The 14,556-nt window shown below is 39.4% G+C and overlaps 1 protein-coding gene across 1 annotated transcript in view; it reads left to right on the top strand.

The window, feature by feature from the left end:
• The window catches only part of LOC128026538 (slit homolog 1 protein), a 56,875-nt gene that overhangs the window by 16,831 nt on the left and 25,488 nt on the right, over window positions 1–14,556 (top strand). Inside the window, exons 5-9 of the mRNA XM_052613794.1 lie at window positions 7,077–7,148; window positions 7,230–7,301; window positions 7,750–7,821; window positions 9,493–9,656; window positions 9,836–9,983. Of these exons, the coding sequence (XP_052469754.1) occupies window positions 7,077–7,148; window positions 7,230–7,301; window positions 7,750–7,821; window positions 9,493–9,656; window positions 9,836–9,983 (528 nt within the window). The remainder of the gene's footprint in view (window positions 1–7,076; window positions 7,149–7,229; window positions 7,302–7,749; window positions 7,822–9,492; window positions 9,657–9,835; window positions 9,984–14,556) is intronic.

Here is a 14,556-nt window from a genome sequence, read left to right as displayed (position 1 = left end):
TATGAATGAGATTGTCAGCTGGAAACTGCTGTGGATTGTATGATTAGATATGCTTTTGGAGTTTTGTGAAAATGTAGAGGCACATTTTACCAATGAGACTAGCTTGTCTAAATACCATTGTAACTTCTGACAGGCAAACAACACTCTCACAAAAGTACACATGCATCCAATGGTCATACTTTTGGGAAGGTGGACTCTACCAACAACACAATTACACACTGATTTTCAAATAATTCCTCTAAAGAAATGTCCAAGCTTGGCTTGGAGCAGTGCTGCCATTGTGCAGCCGATGTGTAACCCTGATCACACCCGCGCCTGTCCTCTTTATTTAGTCTCTCACCCTTGGCCTCGGGTCTAAATGGCGTTCCCATTGCTGTCACTGGCTCAAGATGGATTGGTCAGCCTGGGCCCCCCTGGAGCTGTGTTTGCCTGAGGAAGTCCTGAGGTGGGGAGGTCAGTGTGGTGGGTCGGTGGGGGGCACAGATGATGTCTACGCTTTATTGAGAGCTCTTGCTGCCTATTCACACACCAGCACTGACTTTCCAAAGAGGGAAGGTTGTAAATGCCTAGAAGAAAACAAAGATAACCTGCCGCCCATCCCCGATGGCAGGGTGCTCAGTGGGATTGGATTGTATTGATTGTGTTGTGAGCCAGACCCCTGCAGACATGAGCTGTGATTGTCCCTCTCTGATCGGACTGGTGTCTAGGTTGAAACTGCAATATTGTTTTTATAAAGTAACAGAATGTATCTAGCAGTAAACATTTGCTGAACATTTACTGGTTTGAAAACAGCAGGATTTGTGAATGCAGTCAACATTACTATTTGTGTAAAATTGAAAAAACAAACTGATTTTTTTTTTTTACATCCCATGATTCATGATGATTAAAGTTACATTTTGATTCATGCTTAAAGTGTGAAACATGAGTATGCTGGTCTTGTTTTCACAGTTTTCATTCCTAACTGCATTTTTACACCAATGTGAACTGGGATTGAATTCGAAGTTGGTTCATTTTCTTGTAAAAATTGCCAGCAGGACAGTCCTCTCTGCTATCTGGCATTCCTAAGAGAGAGCTCTATATATATAGGCTCTATTTATTCCCTCTCTGTTTGAAAGTTTCCTATGTTGAAGCCTCTGGGCTGTGAAACGTGGCAGACAATGACCTTTCTGGAAGAAGACAGAGCTGTGGTTTTCTGGAGGGGACTGTGGGAGTTTGGAAGCGTGAAAAAAGATGCAAGATATGCGTAAGAGTCTAGAGTGAACATGAGAGACTCTCACACACTGACTTCTGTCTGTTCATGCTCCATTGTTCCTGAACACACACACACACACACACACACACACACACACACACACACAGTTCCAGCTGGGTACCTTGGTCTCCTAGCAACCTTCACCTCAGTAATTTGACTGGCGGCACCTATGGTGAGGAATCATTGATTCACAAAGCCTCAGGACATTTATATTACACCCGCAGAAACAGACGGAGAGACGAGACCTTTAGATTTCTGTAGGCCGTGAATATTCTGATGAATGTGCCGTATTTCAGTCTAACATCACGCTATTTGCTTGGCTGTATGTCAACACAAGCGCAAGATATTGAACGTGAGATAATAATGACGGTTTCTAGTCTGAATTTGTGTAAATAGTCATGCTTGGGAAGAAAACATATGGTAGGTCAGTTATTAATATTGGGAAACAGCACACACATCATGCTTACGTTTGTATTAACAGACATCGAAATCATTTTGAATGAACTCTTCTGACGTTACACTGTCAAGTGTACACAACAACCAAACACTGTTTCAGTCTTGCTTCATGTTTAGGGTTAGTGTCAATGTGTTATTTGCTGTTTAATTGTGAAATTTGCTAGCAATTTCTAATTGATTTTTTTGTTAAGTAAAAACTGCTGCGTGGAAATTGCATTGTTAATCTGTAAATCACCTGTGTATCTATTTGTTTTTTTAGTTTACTGGTGCTGCTTTAATTAATACTACCAATATTGGTTTATTACATGTTTATTACATAATAATCCACCAGTTACTAATAACAAAAAGGCAATATTGCTGTTTCAGGACCAGTTTGTCAGTTTTGGCTGTTGTACATAACTCACTGATGGATCTGAGTGTTTAGAGGGAACCTAAAACGTCTTTTCATTTGTGAATCTGCTGATGCACAACACCAAAATAAAATGGTGTCCTTTGTCATCCAAAGCACCGCAGGCAAGATAACTGACCAGTGAAGCTTTATGAACTGATGAATAAACCAATCACTGGCCTCTGACCGCAATAAACCCGACTCATTACCCATGAAGCACTGCAAGCCTGGAAAGAGACGAGCTCTCTCTCTGTGTGTGTGTGTGTGTGTGTTTGCACTGAAGCCTTCTATATTTATTTATTTAGTCCTCATGCTTTCCTCTCTGCTCCATAAATTGTGTCAGAGAGTGACACACATAATACAGCATCACACACACACACACACACACACACACACCGAATCACAGGTACAAAGATCAACACAAGAGTCTGTCATACTCTGCTTTCATCACTTCCAGTTTCATTTCGTTTCAACATTCTGTGGCATCAGGAGACTGGACGGTGGATTTACCAAACACAATTTTCAACATATTTACTCGGGTGTTAAAACTACCTGGCAAAGCAGGAGATAAAAAAGAAGCCATGCTTTGAATATTCATATTTTGCAGACTGAAGCGAGCAGGACAAGAATGCGTGAGAAAATGTGTGAGAAAGCAGATATGAATGAATCCGGTCTAATCCTGCTAAAGTGCCCTTACACGACTGACACTCAATAGAACGGCAGACAAAAGACTAGTGTAGCGTATTCGCCATGAGACACTTGTGCTGCCATTAATGAGGCCAGTTCCCTCTGTCCTGCACTCTTTCATATTGTTCAGACTGAGGCCGTTTCGGCTGGAAATGCATTTTCCAGAAGATAATTTCCTTAGTTATCTATATCATCATCTGCTGTCATAAAGTGCACTGTAAGCTTTCAGAAAGCATCATGATTATGTGTTTACAGGTGGTTTAGCATCCATGTGTCATGTCAGTTTTAATTATGCAGAAATGTCTAATGCTTTCATTGCGGGAAATAGTATTTAGAGGTATGGCATTTTTTTTTACACTATTGAACATACTTATACAGTAGCAAAAAAATTGTGATGCGTATTTCTGATTTTCTCAAGAGATATATTTTATTGTACTTTTTGCGCTCTGGATATTTCACATTGTTTTCAAACTTCTCTCTCTTATAATTGCCATTTATTATAATTGACTCAAAAGAATCAGTTTCACTTGGGTTATGAAGAATAACACATTTAGTTCTAGGGAAATGAGGACAAAGCTTGAGATGCTGAAAGCCTAGAGAGATGTTTATTTATTAAAAGTATGGTAATTACTTCAGATAATTATTCAGGATGTGTGATCACTTACTGAGCAGCTGAACAGCGGGGTGAAAGAACCTGACATCCTGGATTAGACTGATCTAAGCCACGTGAAAACGATGAAAGCTGAAGCTTGTTTCAGATCTACTGTAGCATCATGTGTCCATTCAGGAGCGGCAGGACTTCAGCCATCAAACGCCCAAAAGTCTGAGTCTTGTCTCCTAACTTGATGTGCAGTTTTACTGGTGGCATTGATTGGCTGTATTGGTGTTCAGCTCTGATATCTGCTGGCTTCATGCTTCCAAAAACATTCAGTTTTTCAAATGTGCAAATTCAGTTTCTTGACAAGAGCCATTTAAATGGGTTATTTTTGACTATGACGCCAGATATTTTAGATGTGTTCAGCTGTAGCTGGCACATCAGCTGATTATATATGTACTCCAGACTCATCTGTTACTGTAGTTCTCCTGAATGGCTTTGCTCTTTCACTCTTCTGGAGACTCCTAGAGGATCCCATGATGAATTCTCATCACCTACAAACATCTGCCAATAGTGTGAGATTGATAGATTGACGGCAGCTTTATCACAAGGACCTTCCCACTGTTTCTGCCCAAAGCGTCTCCCAGCTGCGTTTGGATCAATACCAAACTCCATAAAACCATACATGCAATGTCTGTTGCCTGTTTTTCATGCATTTCAACATAAATAACAGTTTGGAGATGTTTAGTTTGGCTTGTGTATGGCTGGTGCAACAGTGCACAACAGTTTTAAAATAAAGCAGGAAACTCAAATGTATGTGGAAATGAAATGAATTTTCCAAAATTAGTATTTAACTTGAAGCAATGCAGTGTAAATGTAGACTGGTGAAAGTTCCTTGACAGTCAGTGTTTGAGTCTATATATATTTTCTCTTTAATAAAATAAGTTTTGTGTTGACTTGTTTGTCACAGTAGGAAAACCAGATTAGAAACGACTTGAGGTTGAATAATTGGTGACAGAATTTAATCGTCAAAATGTTCCATAAACATAATTTGACTCAATTGGTCAATTGGTAAATGGTTTAACTGCAGTGTTTTCTTCAGTTTTGGGGGAGATGTGTGTGTGTGTGTGTGTGTGTGAGAGTGTGTGTGTGTGTGTGTGTGTGTGTGCATTGGTTTGGGAGTTTGAGGACACAAATTTGTATAATGACACAAGTATGACAAGTATTACAATATGAAGCTGGTTTAATAAGGACACTTCCTATGTCCCTGTAAATAAAAAAACCTTAAAAATATAAATATATTGTTGTTGTTGTTTTTTGAAAATCTAGAAATGCACAAAGTTTCCTGTGAGCGGTAGGTTTAGGTGTAGGGCAATAGAAAACACAGTTTGTACAGTAGAAAAGCATGAGGCCTATGTGTGTGTGTGTGTGTGTGTGTGTGTGTGTGTGTGTGTGTGTGAGTACTGTCGTGCACACCTCTGAGAGCTGTGATGTATGTCCTGCTGAAGCGGCACGTGTCCTGTGGGATTGTGATATCTTTTCCGTCGTTCGTTTCCTTCACTCCTCTGGCCCAGTGCACGTCAAACTGCCAAACATCACATATCACAATTTCCACAATATCTGTTTTCTTTCTTTTTTGGATATTACTGGCTTTATTTATTTAAGAAGCTGCCGGTTTTAGATACATGTGCATTTCTTGCATTTCCAAATAGCGAATGGTACTCTTAGAAGGCCAAAGCTTGCAAATGAGCACAATGGGCACAAATAGTGATGAAGAAAGCTCAGCAAGGCTTTCATTGTTGGTCTGGATCTTCAGGGAATGAAAGCTATTTGCGTTGTCTCTGTGGTTACTGGACTTTCTTGGGAGGCTTCCAGACGATTCCCAGCACGGTTTGCACTCCCTCAAGACTTCATAACTCAAAGTCAACGATAATGGTATCCTAGTTCTGTGTTATGTGAAGCCTGCGCCCTTACAAACAGCCTGTGCTATTAGTCGAAGTGAACAAGAAAAACTCAGGCTTGTTACGTTCCTGTCATTTTGCCCCAAAGAGGATTATCTAAAACTAATTGGGTATAACAAGTCACCAAAAAATTTTCATTTGTGTACTTAAAAAAAAAAAATTCTTTATACATTTATGGTGTTTTCAGTCAAAAATGACTAGCATTTTAAAAAGTAGAAATATAGTCGAAATATGTACTCAATCTTTTTAGCGATTTGTTTTCTTTCAGTTAAATATACAGTTTGTATAACAATAAGACCTTATAGTCATTCCCATGTTTTTCCTCTCAGAAGAATACCAAAAAAGAAAAAACTGAAAACTCAGTAAAAATGTTCATTCTAATGACCTTTCTGCCAACCATGGATGTGATTATAAAACTATGAGTGCTTTGAAGGAGCAGAAGGGGATTGGCATGTGTTACTTTTTCGTTTTAGCCACACAAACTGTCCTCTGTTGAGATGTGTATAGTCTGTGTGGCCCTGTTTGTCACGGGACGGCCCTCTAGCAAACACTCATTAGTTCTGCCGCTCACAGACACTAACCCTTCACCTACAGCCAGCAGACATCAGCAGACATCAGCACTTCAGTCGTATCAGTGAATGAACCCAGACATTATTATATAGAGCCTAATTACAATCGTGACGCTGTGATGAAAGTGAGTGCTTCTCATTAGTGTTTAGAGATACGCAATTAGCCTCTTAAACACGAGCGTGTAATCCACTCAGATTACCCAGAGAGCTTTGTGCTCAGCACACGATCACTTTAAAGCATGACAGCAGGATTTAGGATGCTGCCTTTCAGCTGCTTTCTGCTGTTTAGCGTGGCCTGCGATGCCATGTCTGTCCCTGCTGATTATCAGAAGCGTCCTCAGTCTGTTAATACTGCTGCTGATCCTTTGTTTCAGCGTCAGAATCATGTTTGTTAACAAAGAACTGATTTTCAGATTTTCATTGCATGATGCATAAGCCTTGTGCAATGCGCAGCAATAATAATTTTCCTCTTTTCACGTTTTTTTTTTTCAGAACCACATAACAAAATTACTGAAATTCTAACAAAAACTTTAAAAGATCATTTATAAAATATCAAAATATGAATGAAAGCTATATCAATTATTCATACTCTGTGACAACTTTTTACTGATGTATGACGTATGAAAGAGACCTGTCCCATGGTTTCTGAATACACGTCCTGGTTTTGCCAAGTCCGATGTGTTCCTAGGTCAACATATTTTGTTGAACCTGGAACAACATTTTACTCCAAAAATATATTCTTAACCATATCCCTACACCTAAACCTAACCTTAACCATGAGTAATCTCTAAAATCAGAGGAAATGATAGATGAATGACACTGATGTACAAGCACCAAACACTGATTTTAAGCGTAAACTTCACAAAATCTATAAACTGGTTCTTCAAATCTGATTGGTTAATCACAATGTTGTTCCAGGGTCAACAACGATGTTGTCCCAGGAACATGTCTCACTTGGTAAAATCAGGTTAGGCTTTCTGCACGATCTCTGTATTCCAATGATGCAGTCGTTTTAAGCCTCTCATGAACATTTTGAGATACGAATTCAGAAACAGATAATTCAAGTGCATCTTATTTTGATGTAACGTACCTGTAATGTCATTTATAAAATGATATTATGTATGTGCATTGTGTAGTGTATTTAATCCCAGATTTTCTCTTTTTCCAGAGACTTGAGTGAGAACTTCATCCAGGCGATTCCCCGAAAGGCCTTCAGAGGAGCGACTGACATCAAGAACCTGTGAGAGCCCACGAAACACCTGCACAGAGAGCAGACTAAACCCAGCGTCTGTTTAACCGTCTTCCCCTCTGTGTTTTACAGGCAGTTAGACAAGAATCACATCAGCTGCATCGAGGACGGAGCTTTCCGCGCCTTACGTGGACTTGAAGTTTTGTGAGTACAAAAACACGTCCATCCTATTGACTCCATCTTAACAGCCAAAGAACAAATACGAACCGAAATTTCACATGTGGCATGAACAAGAGCGAGTCTGACCTTCTTTAGCATCCATCATCTATCTGTGAAAGGCAAACGAAAGTGTGATAGAGCCACTGTGATCTCATTCATAATCACAAGATATCTGCTTCTAGCACTGTTTGCATCAACACTAAAACATGCATCTTTAATTGACCGAATATTTGTGATTTTATCAGGATCATAGACTATTGAATTCATGACATTAGTTGAATTACAGATTTTAAATTCCAATATATTTAACGCATTCACCTAATGCTAAAGTACAAAAATGCTGAATGCTATGTACAAGTAGTTCTGAATTCTTCAGAGATCAGGCTGCATTAATTCACGTTGAACTGATTCATATCTTCTGGATGTTTCGCAGAACCCTGAACAACAACAATATCAGCAGCATCCCAGTGTCCAGCTTCAACCACATGCCCAAGCTCAGGACCTTGTGAGTAACACACACACACACACACACACACATAAAACACACCGTGTGAGTGTGCACCAAGTCACTCTTCAAGAGAAAACAATCTAAAGTGTCTTCATTTACTCACTCGTTTCAGGAAGTCCTCTCTTCTGCAGATCATATCTAGAAAAATTTCATTTCATTATGTGTACAAGAACCGTTATCTAAATATCTTATTTAAGTCATAAAGGTTTGAGATAATGTGAAAGTGAATGAGTGATGACATATTTCTGAGTGTCCTGATTTATGAGAGCTGATAGATGGTGCTTAGTTTACGGACTTACACAAAGTGTTTTCTGTGAAATCTTGCAAGCGTGTAGCTAAAATATTAGAGTAGGTCATAGGTTCGATTCCCAGGAAATTCAAGTTACTTTATAAAATATTGTGAATGAGACTAATTATTATTCTTATCAACTGTTATAGTCAAAAATTCTCTACACATACCAGTTTGTTTCAGCTGGTGTCATACACCGGTCAGAATATGCATCTTATTGACAAATTATGGTACAATAAGTTTCCACCACTGAATAATAGTAATAACAATTTTAATTCATAATTCTGACTGTTTATTTTCGCAATTGTGAGTTTATATCACGCAGTTCTAAGAAAAAAAGTCAGAATTGCGAGATGTAAAGATGTAAAAAAAGGTCATAATTATGAGATTCTCGCAAATGTCACAATTCCCTTGTTTTATTTTTTATTCAGTGGTGGAAACAGGCTTCTATATAAAATATGTGTATGTGCTTGCATGATCTTTTCTATGGGAACTCCAGATTTTGTCCATCTTATCTGACAGCTCAACACAGAGAAACAACAGACAGTAAACACACACACACGCACACACACACACACACTCACACCCGCACACACACACACACACACACACGGTGTCATTCCATGCAGTCGTGGCGGGACGGTGGAGGCCACACGGCTCTGCCAGAAGCCACAGTCAGTAATTCACACACACACACACACACACACACACACACATACAGAAATAAACACCCACACACACTGGTTTTATGATATGTATATTCTGCTACATTTCTCTGGAATTTGTGAACCGTTTTCCCACATGTTTTACCACATGAGTATCTTTTTTCATTTTGGTCTGGTTTATTTATTTATTTATTTTGTTATGCGCTCACAGATTTATGCTATGAAATGGTCAGGTTTCGGGAATATAAGTGAAGTTTTGGAGAATGAAATCTCAAACCCCGTGACTGCAGGCAGTTTCTGTGGAATATTTTGAAACAGTATGTGGCTGTAAAACAGGATAGTTTTTTCGGGTAGATGATGCATGCCCTATCAGCATGTCCTCTTTACCTAAGAGAAGAAAAGACCCCGCTGATCAGATACTGGGAACAGGGGAAAGATAATTGGCTATTGGCATTAGTAGTAAAGCTCAGTGACAGGCTTAGCACAGCAGGGGTTTGCATGTTAGTTCAGACTGGATTATACTGGAGAGAGCACCTGAAACACAACAGGATCTGCTGCTGGTCTTTACGAGGAGCTCTGAGCAAACACTATTGTGAGCTTGCTTAAAGGAAGAAATGCTGAAAATGCCCTCACTTTCATCCAAGATGTAGATGATTTTATTTCTTCAAACAAAGCTTCATGTTAACCTTCACACTGCCGTTTTTCCACCTCCAGCCGTTTACATTCCAACAACCTGAACTGCGACTGTAATCTGGCCTGGTTGTCCCAGTGGCTGCGCGAGCGGCCCACCATCGGTCTGTTCACCCAGTGCAGCACTCCAGCTCCGCTTCGAGGACTTAATGTAGCCGAGGTCCAGAAGCATGAATTCAGCTGTTCAGGTAACACAAGCGATCAAAACAAATACAGTGAGCAATCTTCCTTCCAGTCTCTTCAGCCAACATTAGCATCTACTGCTTTCCACTGATCCGAATCAAAGAACAATAACGAGTTCTCACTTGCACACTTAGGTTTTATTATTCACAACCTCTTCTTACTCTTTCCAAATGTCCCTCTGCAGGTCAGTCTGAAGACGCTGCTGTTCAGTCGTGTAGTTTCACCGCCGGCTCGTGTCCGGCCGTGTGTACCTGCAATAATAATATTGTGGACTGCAGAGGGAAAGGACTGATGGCGATACCGGCAAACCTGCCCGACAGCATGGCAGAGATGTAAGTTCCTGTAATTCAAACAGTAGACAATGGCGCAAAGGTTGTGGGGTCAACTCCCAGCAAATGCAAGAACTCATAAAATGTATACCTTGAATGCAATGTAAGTTGCTTTGGATAAACAAAAATTACACAAACTCTACTAAAAACCCATAAAGGCCAACATAATATGAATTATTTCTGAAATTTCTTATTTTAGTTTTTTTTAATGTAAAAAAAAAAATCTAGGTTTAACAAACGTTTGGGGAACATTCCATTCTATTATTTTGCAAACATTATGGGAGTATTTCTTTGGAATGTTCTCTGAAAATTTACATTTGAAAAAAACAAAATAAAATAAAAAACACTCCTGTAATCGAATGTTAGAGCATGCTGCAACGCTACACCAAGGTTGTGGGTTCAACTCCCAGAGAAGGCATGAACTGAACAAATGTATATCTGGAAATCAATGTAAGTCAGTTTGGAATGCACAAGTTTGAGCTTCTGAGGGTCCTGTACTAAAATACATCGGCCAGTATAATGTGAATAACGGGCATGCACACACACACAGACACACACACACACACACACATGATTATGGCGCACTGCTTCCAGACGTGAGAGAAGGAACTATAGCCACTTGCGATCTTTTGATTACAGTGGCAAGATCTACGACAGATGTATTTGGACACGCTTGCAGAGACTGAAAAGCGCAGTCTGCAGAGTGAAGGCCACAGGAATGTGCTGTCTGGAATCACTGCAATCCAAAGAATGTAAATTGTGTTTCTATATTTCCTAGCGGGTGCCCTGCTTTTGAAGAGGAGGGAAATTCTGCAAGTGTTTAAGTCAAACCGTTATTGCCTGTGGCTCTGAAGGCACTAAATGACCCTGACAAATGACTTTCCTGTTTTAAATGAGGCTCTTTAGACTGAAAACAACTGGTTTCTTCAACGGCGCTGTGATCTGAACCTGCAGGGTGTGCTATTAAAGCAGACCCTAAAGAAACACCAGCAGCCCCCACAGACACTAATGGCATCCACACCTGACAAACACACACTGCATCTGCCTTTATCAGCACTGCTGATGCTCACTCTGTTCTCCAAGCTTCTGCTACAAGACAGAGATTGTTTTCTATCACCGGTCGTTCCAGCCAGACCACAGAAATCATACACGCATGGGAATTCAGACTAGTTTTGGAAATAAAATAACTCTATGTAGAATTATCATGTTTGTTAGGGTGGCCCTTATTTAAACAAAAGTCTGCTCTCACCCATCCAGTCAAATCCCTTTTATGAGAAATGCAAACAAACTAATTTTGCTGAGATTATATTTGGGGTGTGCTCAACAAAACTGAAATTATGTCTTAATGACCATAACAGCACATAGTTATTAATTATACAAGACCATTAGTAAACTGTCAATTAAGTTAAAAATAAAAACACCGAACAGTGTTGATAGACCCACATGTAGCTTCAGCTGTCCTAAATTCTAGTCCCGGCTTGCGGACCTTTCCTGATCCCGTCCCCCTTTCCCACTTTGCTTCCTGTCCCCTTACTGTCCTATAGACATAAAGACATAAAACACCAAAAATAACCCCCCCCCCCCCCCCCAAAAGAATGGCCACCCTAATGTTTATGCCTTACATTTAAAGATGATCTATTTATGCCCCTTTTTACAAAATGTAAAAAAAGTGTCTCATGTCCCCAGAGAGTGTATGTGAAGATTTTCTCAAAGTATCCCACAGATATTTTCTATAGCTTGTTAAAATTGCCACTTTTAGGGTATGAGCCAACCCTCACTGATATTGTGTTTGTCCCTTTAAATGCAAACCCCTTCTTTCTATTCAGAAGAGGGCGGAGCCTCCTAATCTCATGCTGGCACACCAATGCTGGCAAATAAACATTCCACTATTAGTTCAGGCTTGTTATCTTTACAAGAAACCTTCTCGGTTTGAAAGTCTGTTTGTACTGTGCATAATAAATCATGCATTTATGAATTACACAGTCTGGGAATGTAGCGTGAATAAAATAAACAAAATAGCTGGTCTCATGGTGCCGCCGCAGGCTATCACAAACTTTAAGTCCCACTTGTGATTATGAGCTCAACAAATTCAAGCATTTTTATCAATTCAAATGCAATTTTTAATTACCACATTCTTATTTACAATCATTCTGGTAGCACGTGAGGGCAGCATCAGTGAAAATAGCCAGAGACAATGGTAGCTTTAGCTTTAGTTAATTGATCCCTCTTTAAGAAGCAAACTTTGCACTACTCCAGCACTGAACTAAATGATGTTTTTTGGGATGCCTCTTTGATGTAGACATTGCATCTCCGGCAAGAAAACGATAATGGCAGACTGCTGCTGCTGCAGAGATCTTCACACATGGGCAGGACTTTTTTTCGCTACGATTTTTCCACTCATTTGGAGAGACTATTTATAAATTACTGGGAATATTTTTTACCATTATAGGTCGGTTGTTTACACATACTGTGACCACATAACTTTGTTCAAAACCTTATACCCAAACAGCAAGCAGTTTCGGCCCAGATCTGGCCCACATTTGGCCCACATGGATTTCACACTGGCCAGATAAGGGCCGAAACTGCTTGCTGTCTGGGTAAAAGAGGTTTTGGCATTAATCCATTTGTGACTGTACTTGTCAGCAGTGTTGTGGGTAACGCATTACAGTACTCTAATTACTTTTTTCCTGAAATGTGTAACTTAACGCGTTAGTTTCGTGCGTAAGTAATCAGTAACTCCGTTATTTCTGCTTCTGTCGACCGCCAAAAATTCTACCTCAAATTTAAAAAAACATCTCGCATCCAAACACCAATCTAGCACTCTCGTTCTTACTCCCAGGAGAAATCGACTGTCGGACAAACGTTTCGAAAATCTGCTTCTGCTACGTTTTAATCACTACTTTGAAGAGTAAATGTAAGAGGATTGTGTTAAAGCGAATTTAGGCTTGTGACTGTGACACTTTAATAATAATTAGTTCGGCTATCAAGCGATTTGTCATTTGCCTGTGTGGCAGTGAAGGATTTTATTCGGTTTTTTATCATTTTTGTTTGACAGGCAGCTGTTAATTTCTGTTAGATCGTTGGCTGGCTGGTTGTTCATCATTTCTAAATGGATTTAAATCTGCAAGCCTGTTTAAGGTTGTGTTTACAAGTAAGCATAATTGTACTTTGATAACTGCATTATTTAAAGTTAAAGGAAAATCAGGAGTTATCTTGTGGTGCTCATAATATACAGTAGCCTAGGCTACCCGGGCTGGGTAGGTGCGAATTTTGATTTATAATATGTTCTGTGATAATAAATAAATAAAACGCCATGTGGAATAGCCGATTGCTGTCTGTCTTTCCTGTTATTGTTATCCTGCAGTGTTAATTTAGTCGAATGACTGACGTTATTCATTGTCGGGAGTCACGACTTCTAGGTGCATTTCAATGGGCCGGGGGCTGTGTCTGTCATGTGTGAGCCGCTGCGAACGGCTTTTAATTTTTGGTAACGCATGAGTACTCTAACGCGTTACTTTTATGAATAGGTAATGCTGTATCATAACTGATTACTTTTAATTGATGGTAACGTTGTAACCTAACTAACTACTTTCCAAAGTAACTATACCCAACACTGCTTGTCAGTCACCTTGCAAATGGACTGTGTATGTTAAAGCTGGAAGTCACTACACAACTTGAACAGATTTCAAACACTAGAAATCACACACTACCAGACTTTCACAACAAACTCATGCTCTAAATCAGCCCTACATATAAACATGCGTGATCTCTGGACAAAATCTTAGTCTGAAGATAATAAATACAAGTATGTATCCATTATACACAACACTTTTTTGTTCTTTTTTCTGTGAAATCCATTAACTTAGACTCCCTAATATCTGCAACTTGCATCAACTTTTCCAGGATGAAAATGGTGTGTTCACAAGTTTAGTGTATCCCAGTCATAATTAACGATACACCAAGGGCCAGATTTACTAAACAAGGTAAATTATCGCGGAATAAATTCTAAAAAAACGCTAATGGGAGTGAACATTTCTGGAGGTGATTTACTGACAAATATGCAAATTAAAGAACACAGACGCAGGCAGATCATTACCATAATGAACAACGCAAATTAGCGTCTGCTTTAGGACATGTTTTTTGGGAGCGTTAAATAATGGTGCAATTAGCAGAAGTTTGTTGAGCGTAAACGTTCATTTAAATACTCTCCTCCCATACATTTTGCTTCTGAAAGGGAAACTTCTACAGATGCATGTTCAGTAAGGTCAGGCGCAAAAATAACTGTCCACTTCACTGCACACCTTTAGTCAATCCTGACAGCACTATTTTAACACCAAACCAGACTATGCACTCGGACAAAAACAAGACTACGTCTGCTTGATTGTCAAGTCACCTTTATTAATTCAGCGCTTTTAACAATACAGATTGTGTCAAAGCAATTGAACAATATTAAACAGGAAAAAAGTGTCAATAATGCAAAATTACTATAGTAAACTTTATCTTCTAGGCAAATGCAGTTCCTGATTGAATCCAATGATGTCATTATCCAGCTCAGTTCAGTTAAAATAGTATCTGT

The sequence above is a fragment of the Carassius gibelio genome, chromosome A13, assembly GCF_023724105.1.
Source record: "Carassius gibelio isolate Cgi1373 ecotype wild population from Czech Republic chromosome A13, carGib1.2-hapl.c, whole genome shotgun sequence".
Classification (NCBI taxonomy): Eukaryota; Metazoa; Chordata; class Actinopteri; order Cypriniformes; family Cyprinidae; genus Carassius; species Carassius gibelio.
Note: the sequence above shows the minus strand (reverse complement) of the source record. Positions and strands in the feature narration are given on the sequence as shown.